General features: G+C 48.0%; 1 protein-coding gene across 1 annotated transcript; it reads right to left on the bottom strand.

Annotated features, from left to right (window-relative positions):
• Positions 1-400: 400 nt before the first annotated feature.
• LOC309541428 (ciliary microtubule associated protein 1A-like) lies at positions 401-12,393 on the bottom strand. Its single transcript, XM_082239295.1, has 7 exons — positions 12,280-12,393; positions 10,766-10,906; positions 9,598-9,801; positions 9,138-9,239; positions 5,410-5,531; positions 3,303-3,443; positions 401-547 (listed from the first exon to the last, which is right to left on the bottom strand). Exons 2-7 carry the CDS (start codon positions 10,872-10,874, stop codon positions 467-469), a joined length of 759 nt encoding a protein of 252 aa, XP_082095421.1. The 5' UTR covers positions 10,875-10,906; positions 12,280-12,393; the 3' UTR covers positions 401-466.
• Positions 12,394-13,858: the final 1,465 nt, after the last annotated feature.

Below are 13,858 nucleotides of genomic sequence, written 5' to 3'. Positions count from 1 at the left end.
AGGCTCCAGAATTTATACAGATTGCAGAATTTTGCCCTTATGGGCACCAAATTTTGATTTTGATTTTTTTTTTTTTTTTTTTGCTTCAAGCTCACAAAACAGGAAAATTAGCAAATATTGCAGTTACGGAGATCTTTGCCTCCCTGCCCCCTATAAAGCCCACCATGCAGAAATGGGAAAACCCACACTTCCCAGCCCCGCTTCAACTCACCCACACTTAAGACACCTGGATAGACTAAGGGGTGATTCAGTCAGGAGAATCCAGCCAAAGAATCCGGGAACAGGGAGACCCAAAGGCGCAGCCGCCTCGCTGAACCCAGCCCCCCAGCATCCCAGGCCTCGGATGCTGCCCTCCCCAGTTCCCTCCCCAGGCCCCAATCACCACCAACAACACAAAGCATTGAGAGATTCACGTCTTTCCAAAGGAACATTTCTTGTCCAGACCATCTCCGCTGGTGGGGCCACCTTAATCTGCCACGTCCACAATGAGAGGAGCCACATAGTCTGAGTGGCGGATCCCGAAGGTCAAGCCACGTTGCGGGGTGTGCTGCAGAAGGAAGGAGAGACAGAGGGACAGGGTTAGGCACCACCAGCGGAAGGGAAGGGGTGGGGGCATGGAAGGCTCTTGGCAGGCCAAGATCTCACATCACACTCTGTTCTGTCAGACCACACCCAGAATATGGTGTCCAATTCTGGACACAATTTAAGAAGGATGTTGACAAGCTGGAAGGTGTGCAGAGGAGGGCGACCAAGATGATTCTGGGTCTGGAAACCAAGCCTGATGAGGAGTGGTTGAAGGAGCTGGGTATGTTTAGCCTGGAGTGTGATGCAGCAGCAAAAAAGGTCAAAGCAATTTTAGGCTGCATCAACAGAAGTTGAATGTCCAGGTCAAGGGAAGTCATAGTCTTGCTCTATTCTGCCTTGGTCAGACCACACCTGGAATACGGTGGCCAGTTCAGGGAACCACAATTTAAGAAGGATGTTGACAAGCTGGCAGCTGTACAGAGGAGGGAGACCGAGAGTATATTTAATTTTTGGTTAGGTGGTCAACATGCATGCTCCCGCTTGCAGAGATTGTGGCTTCTGCTGGTTCCACAATGGAGGGATAATAATAATAATAATAATAATAATAATAATAATAATAATAATTATTATTTTTATTTATATCCCACCCTCCCCATCCGAAGCTGGGCTCAGAGCGGCTAACAACAGTAAAAGTAACACATGTTTACATAAAATCTCAATCAATTATTTGAAATACATTCTAAAATCAATTCATTCCAAAATCAATTCAAAATCAAATTAATGGCAACCATTGGGCTAGAGCAGTGTTTCCCAACCTTTTTTGGGCAAAGGCACACTTGTTTCATGAAAAAAATCTCGAGGCATACCACCATGCCAGATGGGGAAAGGTCACTTTTTACTTATGTAAAAAAAAATAAAAAATAGTAACAGCATAGAAGGTAATGGTTAGGCTAGCATCCCTCTTCCAAATATGCTAGGTTTTTATTTGCAGGGACTGTTCTACATGGGAAGGGGAAAGGAAAGTTAATAAAAGGAAAGGCGGGTGGGAGAGAAAGAGAAAGAAAGAGTGAAGGAAGGGGGGAAGAGAAGTGGAAAGGAGGGAGACCGAGGCGGGGGAGAAGCGTCTGGAGAGTTGCTCCGAAGTTTGGGGGGCCGCGGGGGTGGGCGCGCGTCCCAGGAGGCGGAGGCCAGCCCGGGCTGGGAGCCGCGCCGCGGCCCGGGGGCGGAAGGCGGACCGCGGCTCCTAGGATGTGGAAAGGGGACGGCAGCGCAGGGGGAGGAGACCCGCACAGCTAGGGCAGCGCGCAGGGGGAGGGGAGCGGGCCGGAGGTGGGCGAGGGGGGCCGCGATCCCGCGCGCCGCGAACATGGCCTCCTTCCCCGCGGGCCCCGCCGAGGCCCCCGGCCGGGGAGGGCGGCGCGCCCCCACCGCCGGAGGAGAGCAGAGGCAGCAGGAGGAGGACGAAGGCGCTGCCAAGGAGGCGCGCCAACTTCTGCCAACTTCGGTGCCCGCCCCGTCGCCGCAGGCTCCTCCCGGCCGAGAGCCAGAGGACGGCGGCGGAGCAGGAGGAGGAGGATGAGGATCGGGTTTGGCGACGGCTGCTGCGTCCTCTCCAAGCGCGGGGCTGGTCTCCGCCGCGCCCGATACTCCGCGCTCGCCGCGCTTCTCGGCGGAGCAGGTCTCGTGCGTGTGCGAGGCGTTGCTGCAGGCGGGCGACCCCGGCCGGCTGGGCCGCTTCCTGGGCTTGCTGCCGCCCGACGCCAAGGCGCCGTGTCTGGAGGCACAGGCGGGCGAGAGCCTGGCCAAGACGCGCGCGCTGCTGGCCTTCCAGCGCGGCGACTTCGCCGAGCTCTACCGCCTGGTGCAGAGCCGGCGATGGGATGTGGGAGGGAGCTCGCTCGCCGCCCCGCGTGTGCCTATGTGGGGCACGTTACAGCCCCGTGACGTCGGCGCCACGCAGGCAGCCAGGCAGGCAGACGGCGAGAGCCCCGCGCTGGGCGGCCTCTCCTCACTGCCGCCGCCCCGCCTCTCGCCGCCTGACTCGCCCGCCTCCCTCCCACGGCACACCAGGCAACGTCTCGCGGCACACTAGTGTGCCGCAGAACACCGGTTGGGAAACACTGGGCTAGAGTTCTATGAGGATTACCAGAGGAGGGGGTCAGACTGTGCCTTGGCCAAAGGCCTGGCGGAACAGCTCTGTCTTGCAGGCCCTGTGGAAAGATGTCAAGTCGCACAGGGCCCTAGTCTCTTGTGACAGAGCGTTCCACCAGATCAGGGCCACGGCTGACTTCTGGTTGAGGCCAGCCTAACCTCCCTGTCACCCAGGACCTCCAAGATGCTTTTGCTTGAAGACTGTAAGGTCCTCCGTAGGACATACCAAGAGAGGCGGTCCCGTAGGTACGAGCGTCCTGGGCCGTATAGGGCTTTAAAGGTCAAAACCAGCAACTTAAACCTGACCCTGTACTCTACCGGGAGCCAGTGCAGCTGGTATAGCACCGGGTGAATGTGATCCCACAGCGAGGACCCCGAAGGAGTCTCGCCGCAGCCTTCTGCACCTGCTGGAGTTTTTGGGTCAGTCTCAAGGGCAGCCCCACGTAGAGTGAGTTACAATAATCAAGTCTGGCGGTGATGCTAATGAAGATCACCTTGCCCATTCACATTTGAATGTTGGGGCAAGAGCTATCCGCCTCTCCCACCAGACCCATATCTTTGCTGCAGGAGAACTGCACCCCTCGCCCCAGAACAATACCAAGCCTTCTGCTGCCACCTGCCCTCACCTTCTCGGGGCTGTAGGCTCCTGGACCCGGCTTCAGAGTGCTGTCTCCTGGGGGCATGTTGCGGGCCAGCATGCTGAAGTGGGGCGGGCGGTTCTTGTAGACGCTGGGATCCACCAGGCGGTAGTTGCAGGGCCCTGGCGTCTGTTGAGCAAGGGGAGAAAAAGGGTCACACGGGTGGCGCTGTGGGTTAAACCACAGAGCCTAGGACTTGCTGATCAGAAGGTCGGTGGTTTGAATCCCCACGACAGGGTGAGCTCCCGTTGCTCGGTCCCCGCTCCTGCCAACCTAGCAGTTCAAAAGCACGTCAAAGTGCAAGTAGATAAATAGGTACCACTCCGGCGGGAAGGTAAACGGCGTTTCCGTGCACTGCTCTGGTTCACCAGAAGTGGCTTAGTCAAGCTGGCCACATGACCTGGAAGCTGTACGCCGGCTCCCTCGGCCAATAAAGCGAGATGAGTGCTGCAACCCCAGAGTCGGCCACGACTGGATCTAATTGTCAGGGGTCCTTTTACCTTTTAGGCCAGGCATGCCCAAGATCAGTCTCAGCCACCCACCCTGGACCTCTCCAGCGCCTTCTAGGGTGCTTCAATGTCCTCTGATTATGGGCATGTGAAAGCCATTGAGAAGAACCCCATTTCCCTTCTCATCATGGTTGGCATCCGTCTGTCTCGAGAGACAATGGCATGCACTTTTGAGGGTGAAGCCAAGCTGCTCCTGTAGCAGCCCCAAAGGGACCGCTCTGGGGCACAAGCCTGAGCTGGCTGTCTGGAGGTCCTGGGCTGCCCAGGCAACAAGACCTCTCAGCCTCGCTAATGTGGTCCGAAGATGCTTGGCCGCAGCTTGGCTGCAGGAGTTGCCAGAAGGAGGTGAAGAAGAAGAAGAAGAAGAAGAAGAAGAAGAAGAAGAAGAAGAAGAAGAAGAATAGTAGTAGTAGTAGTAGTAGTAGTAGTAGTAGTTTGGATTTGATATCCCGCTTTATCACTACCCTAAGGAGTCTCAAAGCGGCTAACAATCTCCTTTCCCTTCCTTTCCCTTCCTCCCCCACAACAAACACTCTGTGAGGTGAGTGGGACTGAGAGACTTCAGAGAAGTGTGACTCGCCCAAGGTCACCCAGCAGCTGCATGTGGAGGAGCAGAGACACGAACCTGGTTCACCAGATTACGAGTCCACTGCACCACACTGACCACAAGGCACTATCCAACAGTCTTGGAGTCTCCACACTGGACACCGTGATCAACTCCCACCCAGAAACCTGTGTCCCCACTGTGGAAGGACGTGTGGATCCAGAATTGGCCTCCACAGTCACTTATGGACTCACTGTTAAAACCGTGTTTATGGAAGACAATCTTACTTGGCTACGAGTGATCACCAAAGAAGGAGAAGAAGATTCTATTCTATTCTATTCTATTCTATTCTATTCTATTCTATTCTATTCTATTCTATTCTCTATTCTACAGTCATACCTTGGGATGAATACGCTTCAGGTTGAGCATTTTCGGGTTGCGCTCTGCAGCGACCCAGAAGTAAGGGACTGCATTACCTCCGGGTTTCACCGCTTGCGCATGTGCAGACGCTCAAAATGACGTCACACGCATGCGCAGAAGCGGCGAAACGCGACCCACACACACGCAGACACCCAGTTGCATCTTACATTCCTTTCAGGATGCGAACGGCCTCCGGAACAGATCCCGTTCGGAATATTCTATTCTACTTATAGAATATTCTATAGAATATTCTACTTATAGAATATCTATTCTATATCCATATTCTACTTATTCTGCTTGTGTTTTTTGTATAGCTGTTTTTTTAGATTAGTTTTCTATATCTTATTGCAGTATGAAAGATTCAGTTAAAAAATTTACATGCAAAAAAATGAAAGACCATTGAACACAAAGCATAGCCCCCCACTTTGCCCTACATATTCCTCACACACCAGCCCCAAGAAAACTTCACACGTGAGTCCCTCAGACGCCGAAGAAGCAGAAGAAGCAGAATATGACTCCTTAGCACATATTTAAAGAACCCCCCAGGTTTTCTTGATTTTGCTTTCATCAAATCGTTTCAGGGTCTCCTAAATCTCCCACTCCTGGCTGTTCGGCTGCTTACCTTGCTGAGGTCCTCATAGAAACTCCCAATCATGCTGCGTCCAAAAATGGAGTAATTGGGGGCGGTGCTCTTGCCAATCACCTTGGGCCCAAGCATGGGAGGGAGGCCGTAGGCTGCAGGCCCTAGAGGAGGAAAATGGGAGAGAAGGGATTCCATGCGTTACGGCATCTGGGAAACTTTCCTATTCCGCTACCCCCTGCAAATCGCTCTGCTTATCTCATCTCTGGAAGAGTTCCAGAGAACTTGATTGCTTGCACAGTATTTTGTCGAAATATATATACAGTCATACCTCTTGTTACGTTTGCTTCAAGATACGTTTTTACAGGTTGTGTCCTGCGGCGACCCGGAAGTACCGGAAAGGGTTACTTCCGGGTTTCGCCACTCGCGCATGTGCAGACACGCAAAATGATGTCATGCACATGCGCAGAAGCGGAGAATCGCAACCTGCACGTGCGCAGGTGCGGGTTGCATTCCTTTCAGGTTGTGAACAGGGCTCTGGAATGGAGGTACCACTATATATATATTTATAGGATATATATTCAACAGTATTTATAGGAACTCAAACACCAGACTCTGCTCTGTTCCAGTAACAAGAAGCCGAAAGCACCAGCCTGAAGATGACGAGTGAGACCTCGTCGAAACGTCGCACAGACACCCCGACTCTTACACGGGAAGACACCCGAAGACACCAAAACCTATATATATATATATATATATATACACACAGAGTCCAGTAGCACCTTAGAGACCAACTAAGTTTGTTCTTCCAATATGCTGTAACGGCAGCCAGAATCTTGTTGGCCCAGAAGTGGAAGCAAGTGGAAATACCAATGGTAGAAGAGTGGAGATTAAAACTGACAGATTACGTGGAACTGGACAAATTAACTGGGAAAATTAGATATACCAAAGACCAAAAGTTCATCGAGGACTGGGGAAAATTTGTGGGTTATCTGGAAAACATATGTGGTGTAAATACAACGCTAGTGGGATTTCAAGAGGCACTGTAAAAAAATAAATAAGTATTGTTTATCAGAAATAATGAGAGCAGGGAGGAACAATGGCAATACGAAAGAAGGGAATGTGTACTAAAGTCATAATTATGGATGATTGTCAGAGACGCTGAAGGAAGTCCAAAACAGTTATAGTTTGTTGTATTTTGGTTAAAATGTATAATTGGATGAAAACTAATAAAATTTATTTTTTTAAAAAAAGTTTGTTCTTGGTATAAGCTTCCGTGTGCATGCACACTTCTTCAGATACATATTTTGTGATATTCTTAGTTGGCTAAGTAAAGAGATCCTGCACCCAGACAGGATCCACATGTGACTGAAATCCAACAGGGGTAATTGATTTGGATCAAAAACCACCCGAGGGGAAGTTTTATTAGGAAAGGAAAACCTCTGAGACTTCTGAATTCTTCCCCTTAGCTCAAGGGATCTGTGATTCCCCTCAAGGTCCTCTTGTTGGTCAGAAGAAATCAGAGATGGCAACCAAGTATATAAAAAGCAAGGTGGCAACTAAGCCTTTGAGCTTTATTGATCTGTTGCAACAGAGGCTCTGGCACCCACACACAAGAGGAAGGGTAAGACGTCCAAACAAAAGTATGCCACGATTTTTAAATTCTTGGACAGTGTCTAAAAACCACCCATAAAACACAATAGTCGCAATAATGGGTTGTACAGGTAAATCAGGACATGCCACAGAATATATTTTTTTTTCTCCAATATTTGCAATTCTGTCATTTGAGGTGCTCGACCTGCTCAAAGCTTTTCCTGGGCTGCCCCAGACATCCTTTAGAAATGTTGAACAACCTGGCTCCAGAATCCGTTGACAAAGGCAGGTTTCATTCGAACACAGTGATCTGCCCTTTTAGACTGGTATGCTTGGATAGTTATTGATGCTTGTTAAACCAGTTTCACAGAGGGGAGGCTCAGGAAGAATTTCCTGAGGTCGACTGGCTATACATCTGTATATTTGCTTGCTTTAATCGAGTAAAGTATTGTTTCATTGATAAATTGGCCCTTTCATTGAGAAAAAGGGATTGATTGACAGTTGTTGTTTAGTCGTTTAGTCGTGTCCGACTCTTCGTGACCCCATGGACCAGAGCACGCCAGGCACTTCTGTCCTCCACTGCCTCTCGCAGTTTGATCAAACTCATGCTAGTAGCTTCAAGAACACCATCCAACCATCTCATTCTCTGTCGTCCCCTTCTCCTTGTGCCCTCGATCTTTCCCAACATCAGGGTCTTTTCCAGGGAGTCTTCTCTTCTCATGAGGTGGCCAAAGTATTGCAGCCTCAGCTTCACGATCTGTCCTTCCAGTGAGCACTCAGGGCTGATTTCCTTCAGAATGGAGAGGTTTGATTTTCTTGCAGTCCATGGGACTCTCAAGAGTCTCCTCCAGCACCATAATTCAAAAGCATCAATTCTTCGGCGATCAGCCTTCTTTATGGTCCAGCTCTCACTTCCATACATCACTACTGGGAAAACCATGGCTTTTACTATACGGACCTTTGTTGGCAAGGTGATGTCTCTGCTTTTTAAGATGTTGTCTAGGTTTGCCATCGCCTTTCTCCCAAGGAGCAGGCGTCTTTTAATTTCGTGACTGCTGTCACCATCTGCACTGATCATGGAGCCCAAGAAAGTAAAATCTCTCACTGCCTCCATTTCTTCCCCATCTATTTGCCAGGAGGTGATGGGCCCAGTGGCCATGATCTTCGTTTTTTTTGCTGTTGAGCTTCAGACAGTACCTGCAAGCAACTGACAGATAAGTGGAGACATTGTAAGTTTCAGCTCAGCTGAGCTCTTTTGCAGATTGCCTTTGCAAAGAGATTTTGTTGGACGGGGCTGTTTTGCAATAGATCTTGTTCTTTTAAGCGTAGGGAATATGCATTTATAGATCCGCATTGATGCACATGCACCCTATATTAGTATAACAGGAGGTCAGCAGCCAGATGGAGGGAGCTTCTCTTGCCCGATAACAAATGTTGGAAACGTAAAGAAACAGAAGGTACATTCTTTCACCTTTGGTGGACGTGCCCAAAGATTAAGGCTTTCTGGGAAATGATATATAATGAACTGAAAAGGGTATTTAAATATACCTTCCTGAAGAAACCAGAGGCCTTTCTCCTGGGCATTGTCGGCCAATTGGTGCCAAAGAAGGACAGAACTTTCTTTATGTATGCGACAATAGCAGCAAGAATACTTATCGCAAAGCATTGGAATACACAAAATCTACCCACTCTGGAAGAATGGCAGATGAAGGTGATCGACTACATGGAATTGGCAGAAATGACTGGCAGAATCCGAGACCAGGGAGAAGAGTCCGTGAAAGAAGAATGGAAGAAATTTAAAGACTATTTAAAGAAATATTGTAAAATTAATGAATGTTAGAAGGATGTTGGATAGAAACTAAGTGGTTTCCAGCTGTAATCCAGCTGTAGGAGATATGAAAAAAGGTTTACAAATGGGTAAAAGCTTAATGGTACTGAACTAACAAATTGAAGTGGAATACAAAGAAGGGAGGTATGAGGAGGCCCGGGGAAATAAGCGTAAGGAAGATATGTTATGGAAAATTATTTGTTTTTTAACTGTTTTTATGTTGTGTTTTGTATTTTGTCTATTTTTATTTTTCATTTTCACTGTTATACTTTAAAAACCTTAATAAATATCTTTTTTTAAAAAAAACAAACAGATGGAGGGAGCTTCTCTGCGGTTGCTGCTCTCTCACCTGGTGACTGGTCGTAATCGAAGTTCTTTGTCCGGGAAGCGAGAGAGTAGTTGGGGGCAGAAGGGTAGGCCAAATTCTTTGCTTTCTCTGGCGAATACCGACCTGCAAAAGGAAAGCACACAGGTGAAGGCTGAATTCACAACACCGCCCTCCATTTCTGTTACTATTTTTAATTGAATTTAAACACTGCTCTTCATCCTAGGATTGCAAGAGCAGTTTACAGTACAAAAACAGAAACACGCATAACCTAACAATGAACAAAGCAACAACTTCCCCCCCACAACACATTTAAAAAGGTAAAGGATGCCTGACAGTTAAGTCCAGTTGCGAACGACTCTGGAGTTGCAGCGCTCATCTCACTTTACTGGCCAAGGGAGCCTATTCTAGTGAAACGGTCCTTTATATTCATAAGCCAGTTTTGGTGCTGTTGGTTTGTTCTATAACAGATTTCAAGACTGACCTGGGCCTGGAGTCATAAAAGACATCACATCCCTGGGGCGTCCGTAGATGGAGAATGCAGGGATTCCGTCCTTGCCCCTCATAGTCATGTTGGTTGGGATGAGGTAGCCTGGCCCAGGGGAGCAACCCACTAGCTCTTGGGGCCGGCGGATCCCAAAGCTGTATGCGGGAGCCCGGTAGCGAGAAGGGTCGTGTAGCGGGTAGCCTGCAAGGAAGAGCGAGCACAGAGAGGGAGGAGGAGAACTTGAGATGGATAGAATCCATCTTGTCCATTAACAGCAACCAAGGGCAAAGTGGTAACTTCCAACCCCCCTTTTTCCCCTCCATGAGATGGAGGAGCTATACTGCCTCAGAGCAGGGACAATCTTTTCATTTTTGCAAGTAGTAGACCTTTCCACTCTCTACATCTTTGTTCAGCCTTCTACACCCCTGCTCATCACAACATCCAGTAGTGAGGAGTTCTACAAGTTGATTCGATGCTGGGGAAAGAAGCAACTGTTAAGTATATTTGTTGAATTCACACTGAAATGGAGAGTACCTGTGTGTTTTGCTGAAAGGGTTTAACTGGAAGATTCCATTGGAACAAAAGAAGAGCAAGAAGAGCTCTCTTTGCACCTAGATGGGCTGATAACTAACTGTATTTGTTCTCTGCCAACTAACACGTGAGTGTTTAACCTTAGATCAGGTGATTAAAGTATTCAATTGCAATCAGCATCTTGGGGAGTTGGTCTTTGGTCTTTTGTTCCTAGCCAAAGTGGGAGTAAGATGTAATAATGAAGCTCTCCAGGAGATGCATAGCCTTAAACAGGTGAATGCGGCCTAGAATGGGAGAGAGGCACAGTTTTGATTTCTGGAAGAAGTAAAGTTATTTCTTATAAAATGCCGAGCTTGTGCTGGACATGCTCTTGATATTAAGGAACTGTTTGGATGTATCATTTACTGCTTTTTGATCTGTTTGGAAGAAAGTTCTGCAAGTAAAGCTTTGAATCAATGTTTTACCCCCAAAGGAGTTGTTTTTTATGCATCCAGTTGCTTCAAGCTGCACAATATTAATATCTGCAAAAGCAGCAACCCAGACTTCTCCCATTCTAGGATTTTGATGCTGGACTATATCACCTCTTACAGAAATGGGCTAGGGCCAGTATCTGGACTCCTTGATTTTCACTTACCTACATTTGTTGGGAGAGCATATTTGGGTCCGGGGCTGCTGTAGAGGGCAGCAATTGGCCCTCTGGGCCGGTGAGGGCGCCAGGACCCCACCCACACATCTGCAGACATGTTGAAATCTTTGTACTATTCTTCTTCTTGCCCTGAAAGGAGATCAGGAGGAGAAAGGAGATTATCAGGGCTGTGAAACTAATGGATGCAAATCCTGAACTGGATCTGATCAATTTAAGTCAAATGCATATCATTCTGAGGCAACTACAGTTGCTGCAGAGCAGGACGAATGGACCCAAATCAACTTGTCATGAATTATGCTGATCCAGAGCTGAAAAAGCTTTCTGGGAGAAAATAAACAAAGAGTGTTGTAGTTATTAATCACATCCTGTAAGGTAAATCCTGGGGTAGGGAGATGGGGAAAAGGAGGTGAGCTGGATTTTGCTTCCAACCTAGTTTCTAATCCAGGCCACACTCTCATGAAACAACCTTGACTCACAATGCTTGCTGAAACAGATGGTAGGACCCATCTTCAGTACAAACATGTCTTTGGGATTTCTTGATTTGTACCATATAAATGAACGGTGGTATGTTGGGAATCTGAATACGTGCAGCTACTCACACAGAGTCAATTAAGGTTTGGCAGACAGCCAGAAGGCAATCTGAAGAAGTAAGTCTGCCTGGTGATAACAGAGACATGGAGACAGCCTCCTGATTGGTCAGGTTCTCTCAAGGAAGTGATAATTAATGGTCCACTAACTGGAATGTGTTGGTTCAGTAGTTCAGAGTTCAGAGTTCTGTGTGTCAGTGTAGGAGTTGTGAGTCGTGTATGAGAGAGCTAGCTAAAGATCCGTGTTCTGTTCCTGTAAATAGTCCACTGTATATAATAAACACCTAACTACAAGTTGCTGGTTCCTGCTTCGTCTATCCTGTCTGCAGCCAAGTCGCCAATTGCTTCCGTGGATTCTGCGTTTACTCTGCTAGGTCTGGCTAAGGTCCTGCAACTAGTCAGAAAGTTGCGAAACACCAATAGGTTTTGCCAGTAGATAGTGCTATCATTGCACATCATCTTTAGGTTAGGCTGTGGTCCAGAGTCACACACCACCAATGGGCCAGAGGACCACAGAGTGCTGGGATCCCACTTTGGTTTTGCTCTGTGCAGAACAGAGGAACATCAGGAGAGCCTTCTGGGTCAGGTCAATGGCCCACCTAGCCCAGAGTCCTGTTCTCACAGGGTCCAACCAGCCACAGGCCTGTGCAAGTCGGAGCCAAAGCAATAACAACTAATTGCACATTTATTCCAAATCCAGTTATTCAGAAGAGATTCACGTGGGCAATTTGCTTGCCTTTACAAGCTCTTTGGCTGCATTGCCGGTTTAAAATATTCAGCCTTCTCTTCCCCACCCACCGCCCTGTTTTTTTGGTACATAATATTTTGCTTCCCTTTTCTTGCTTGTGTTAGAATATTTCTTTTAAAAAGGGAGGGGGAAAAACCTTCAACATCTTTTTTATAAAAGAATCCAACCTCAGTCACAGCAAAGAAGATGGTTGTGTGCTCTTAGAGTTGCCCACCTCAGTTTAGAGACTGTTCCCGTCCACTCTGGCCTGTGCCTGCCTGCTTGCCAGGAGAGGTGATTTGGTCGCATTGTGACCTCATGCTGATGACACTTACCTGAAAAAGGACTGGCTTGCAAATGGACACCTGCAAGTAAAGGTAAAGGGACTCTGGGGTTGCGGCGCTCATCTTGATTCACTGGCTGAGGGAGCCGGTGTACAGCTTCCGGGTCATGTGGCCAGCATGACTAAGCCACTTCTGGCGAACCAGAGCAGCACACGGAAACACCCTTTACTTTCCCCCTGGAGTGGTACCTATTTATCTACTTGCACTTTTGTCAGTATCTTCGCTCACAGGCAGAGGTACCTGGCCTCCCCCGAGGCAATTGAGTGAGATACTGTGTTTACCTTCCGTCTGCGACCTCCCGGCAGGCTAGGTAAACAAACCCGGCGATTCTTCTCATTAGACGTGAGATAGAACACACCCTCTGCTTTCCTCTTCTTCTCTCTCCCTCCCTGCATTTTCCCAGGGAGGGGAAATGAGACAGACAGGAGTCCTTTTTACATGTTTTATTCCTGTCACTCAGCAGTACATAGAAATGCGACTGTTCCCTTCAGACTCCATCAGAAGAGGCTCAGCTCCTCCCCTGTACTTCCAGCACAGGTCATATGACACACTGAGCTAACATCCGGTGCTCAGTACAGAGAATAGGCTCCACCTTTTCCCCAACAGTACATCTGCAAAACACAACATCCTATTTTGCATTCCAGCCATCTGGAGCTGGCTTTTGCCTTGGTGCTTTTTCCTGACAACTTTGACGTGCTTTTGAACTGCTAGGTTGGCAGGAGCAGGGACCGAGCAACGGGAGCTCACCCCGTCGCGGGGAATCGAACCACCGACCTTCTGATTGGCAAGTCCTAGGCTCTGTGGTTTAACCCACAGTGCCACCCGCGTCCTGCAAGTAGAAGGTACCATAGAAAGCTGCCAGGCACTGAGCCAGACCCATTGGTCTATCTAGCTCAGTCCTTTCTATGCCGACTGTCAGGGGCTCTCCAGGATTCCATACAATATTCTCTCCCAGTCCCAGCTGGAGATTGTGGGGACTGAACCTGCAAGCTTCTGAATGCAGGGCAGATTCTCGGCTGCTGTCTCATTGAAATTCTACTCAGTATGATCCAGAGCAGAACTCTGGCATATACCGTATTTTTCGCTTCATAAGTCACACCTGACTGTAAGGCGCACCTAGTTTTTAGAGGAGGTAAGCAAGAAAAAAATATTCTGAATGAAACAGTAGCTGTATGATTTTTGTGCTTATAGTAAGACTAAACCTTAACACTAAGCATACTGTGTACACACCAGAAGGAAAAGAGATAGAAAGAGAAAGTGAAACCCTGGCTCCTTCTGGTCTTATTATCTTATTATTATTATTATTATTATTATTATTATTATTATTATTATTATTATTATTCAGCATGACCTTGATAGAAGATAACAGAACCACTTTAAACCAGCTGTAGCCAGCTTCTCAGAAGGAATAACCCAAACATCA

This window comes from Podarcis vaucheri (genome assembly GCF_965113315.1).
Source record: "Podarcis vaucheri genome assembly, chromosome: 10".
Classification (NCBI taxonomy): Eukaryota; Metazoa; Chordata; class Lepidosauria; order Squamata; family Lacertidae; genus Podarcis; species Podarcis vaucheri.
The sequence above is the reverse complement of the archived record's forward strand: the minus strand, read 5'-3'. Positions and strand labels throughout refer to the sequence as shown.

Bases quoted from the DNA above. Each gene is read 5' to 3' on its own strand.
- LOC309541428 (XM_082239295.1), bottom strand. From the start codon at position 10,874: ATGTCTGCAGATGTGTGGGTGGGGTCCTGGCGCCCTCACCGGCCCAGA. The intron at 3,444-5,409 runs GTAAGCAGCCGA...CTTGCTCAACAG, and splicing joins TCTATGAGGACCTCAGCAAG to ACGCCAGGGCCCTGCAACTA. The intron at 548-3,302 runs GTGAGGGCAGGT...TTCCTTCTGCAG, and splicing joins GAGCCTACAGCCCCGAGAAG to CACACCCCGCAACGTGGCTT.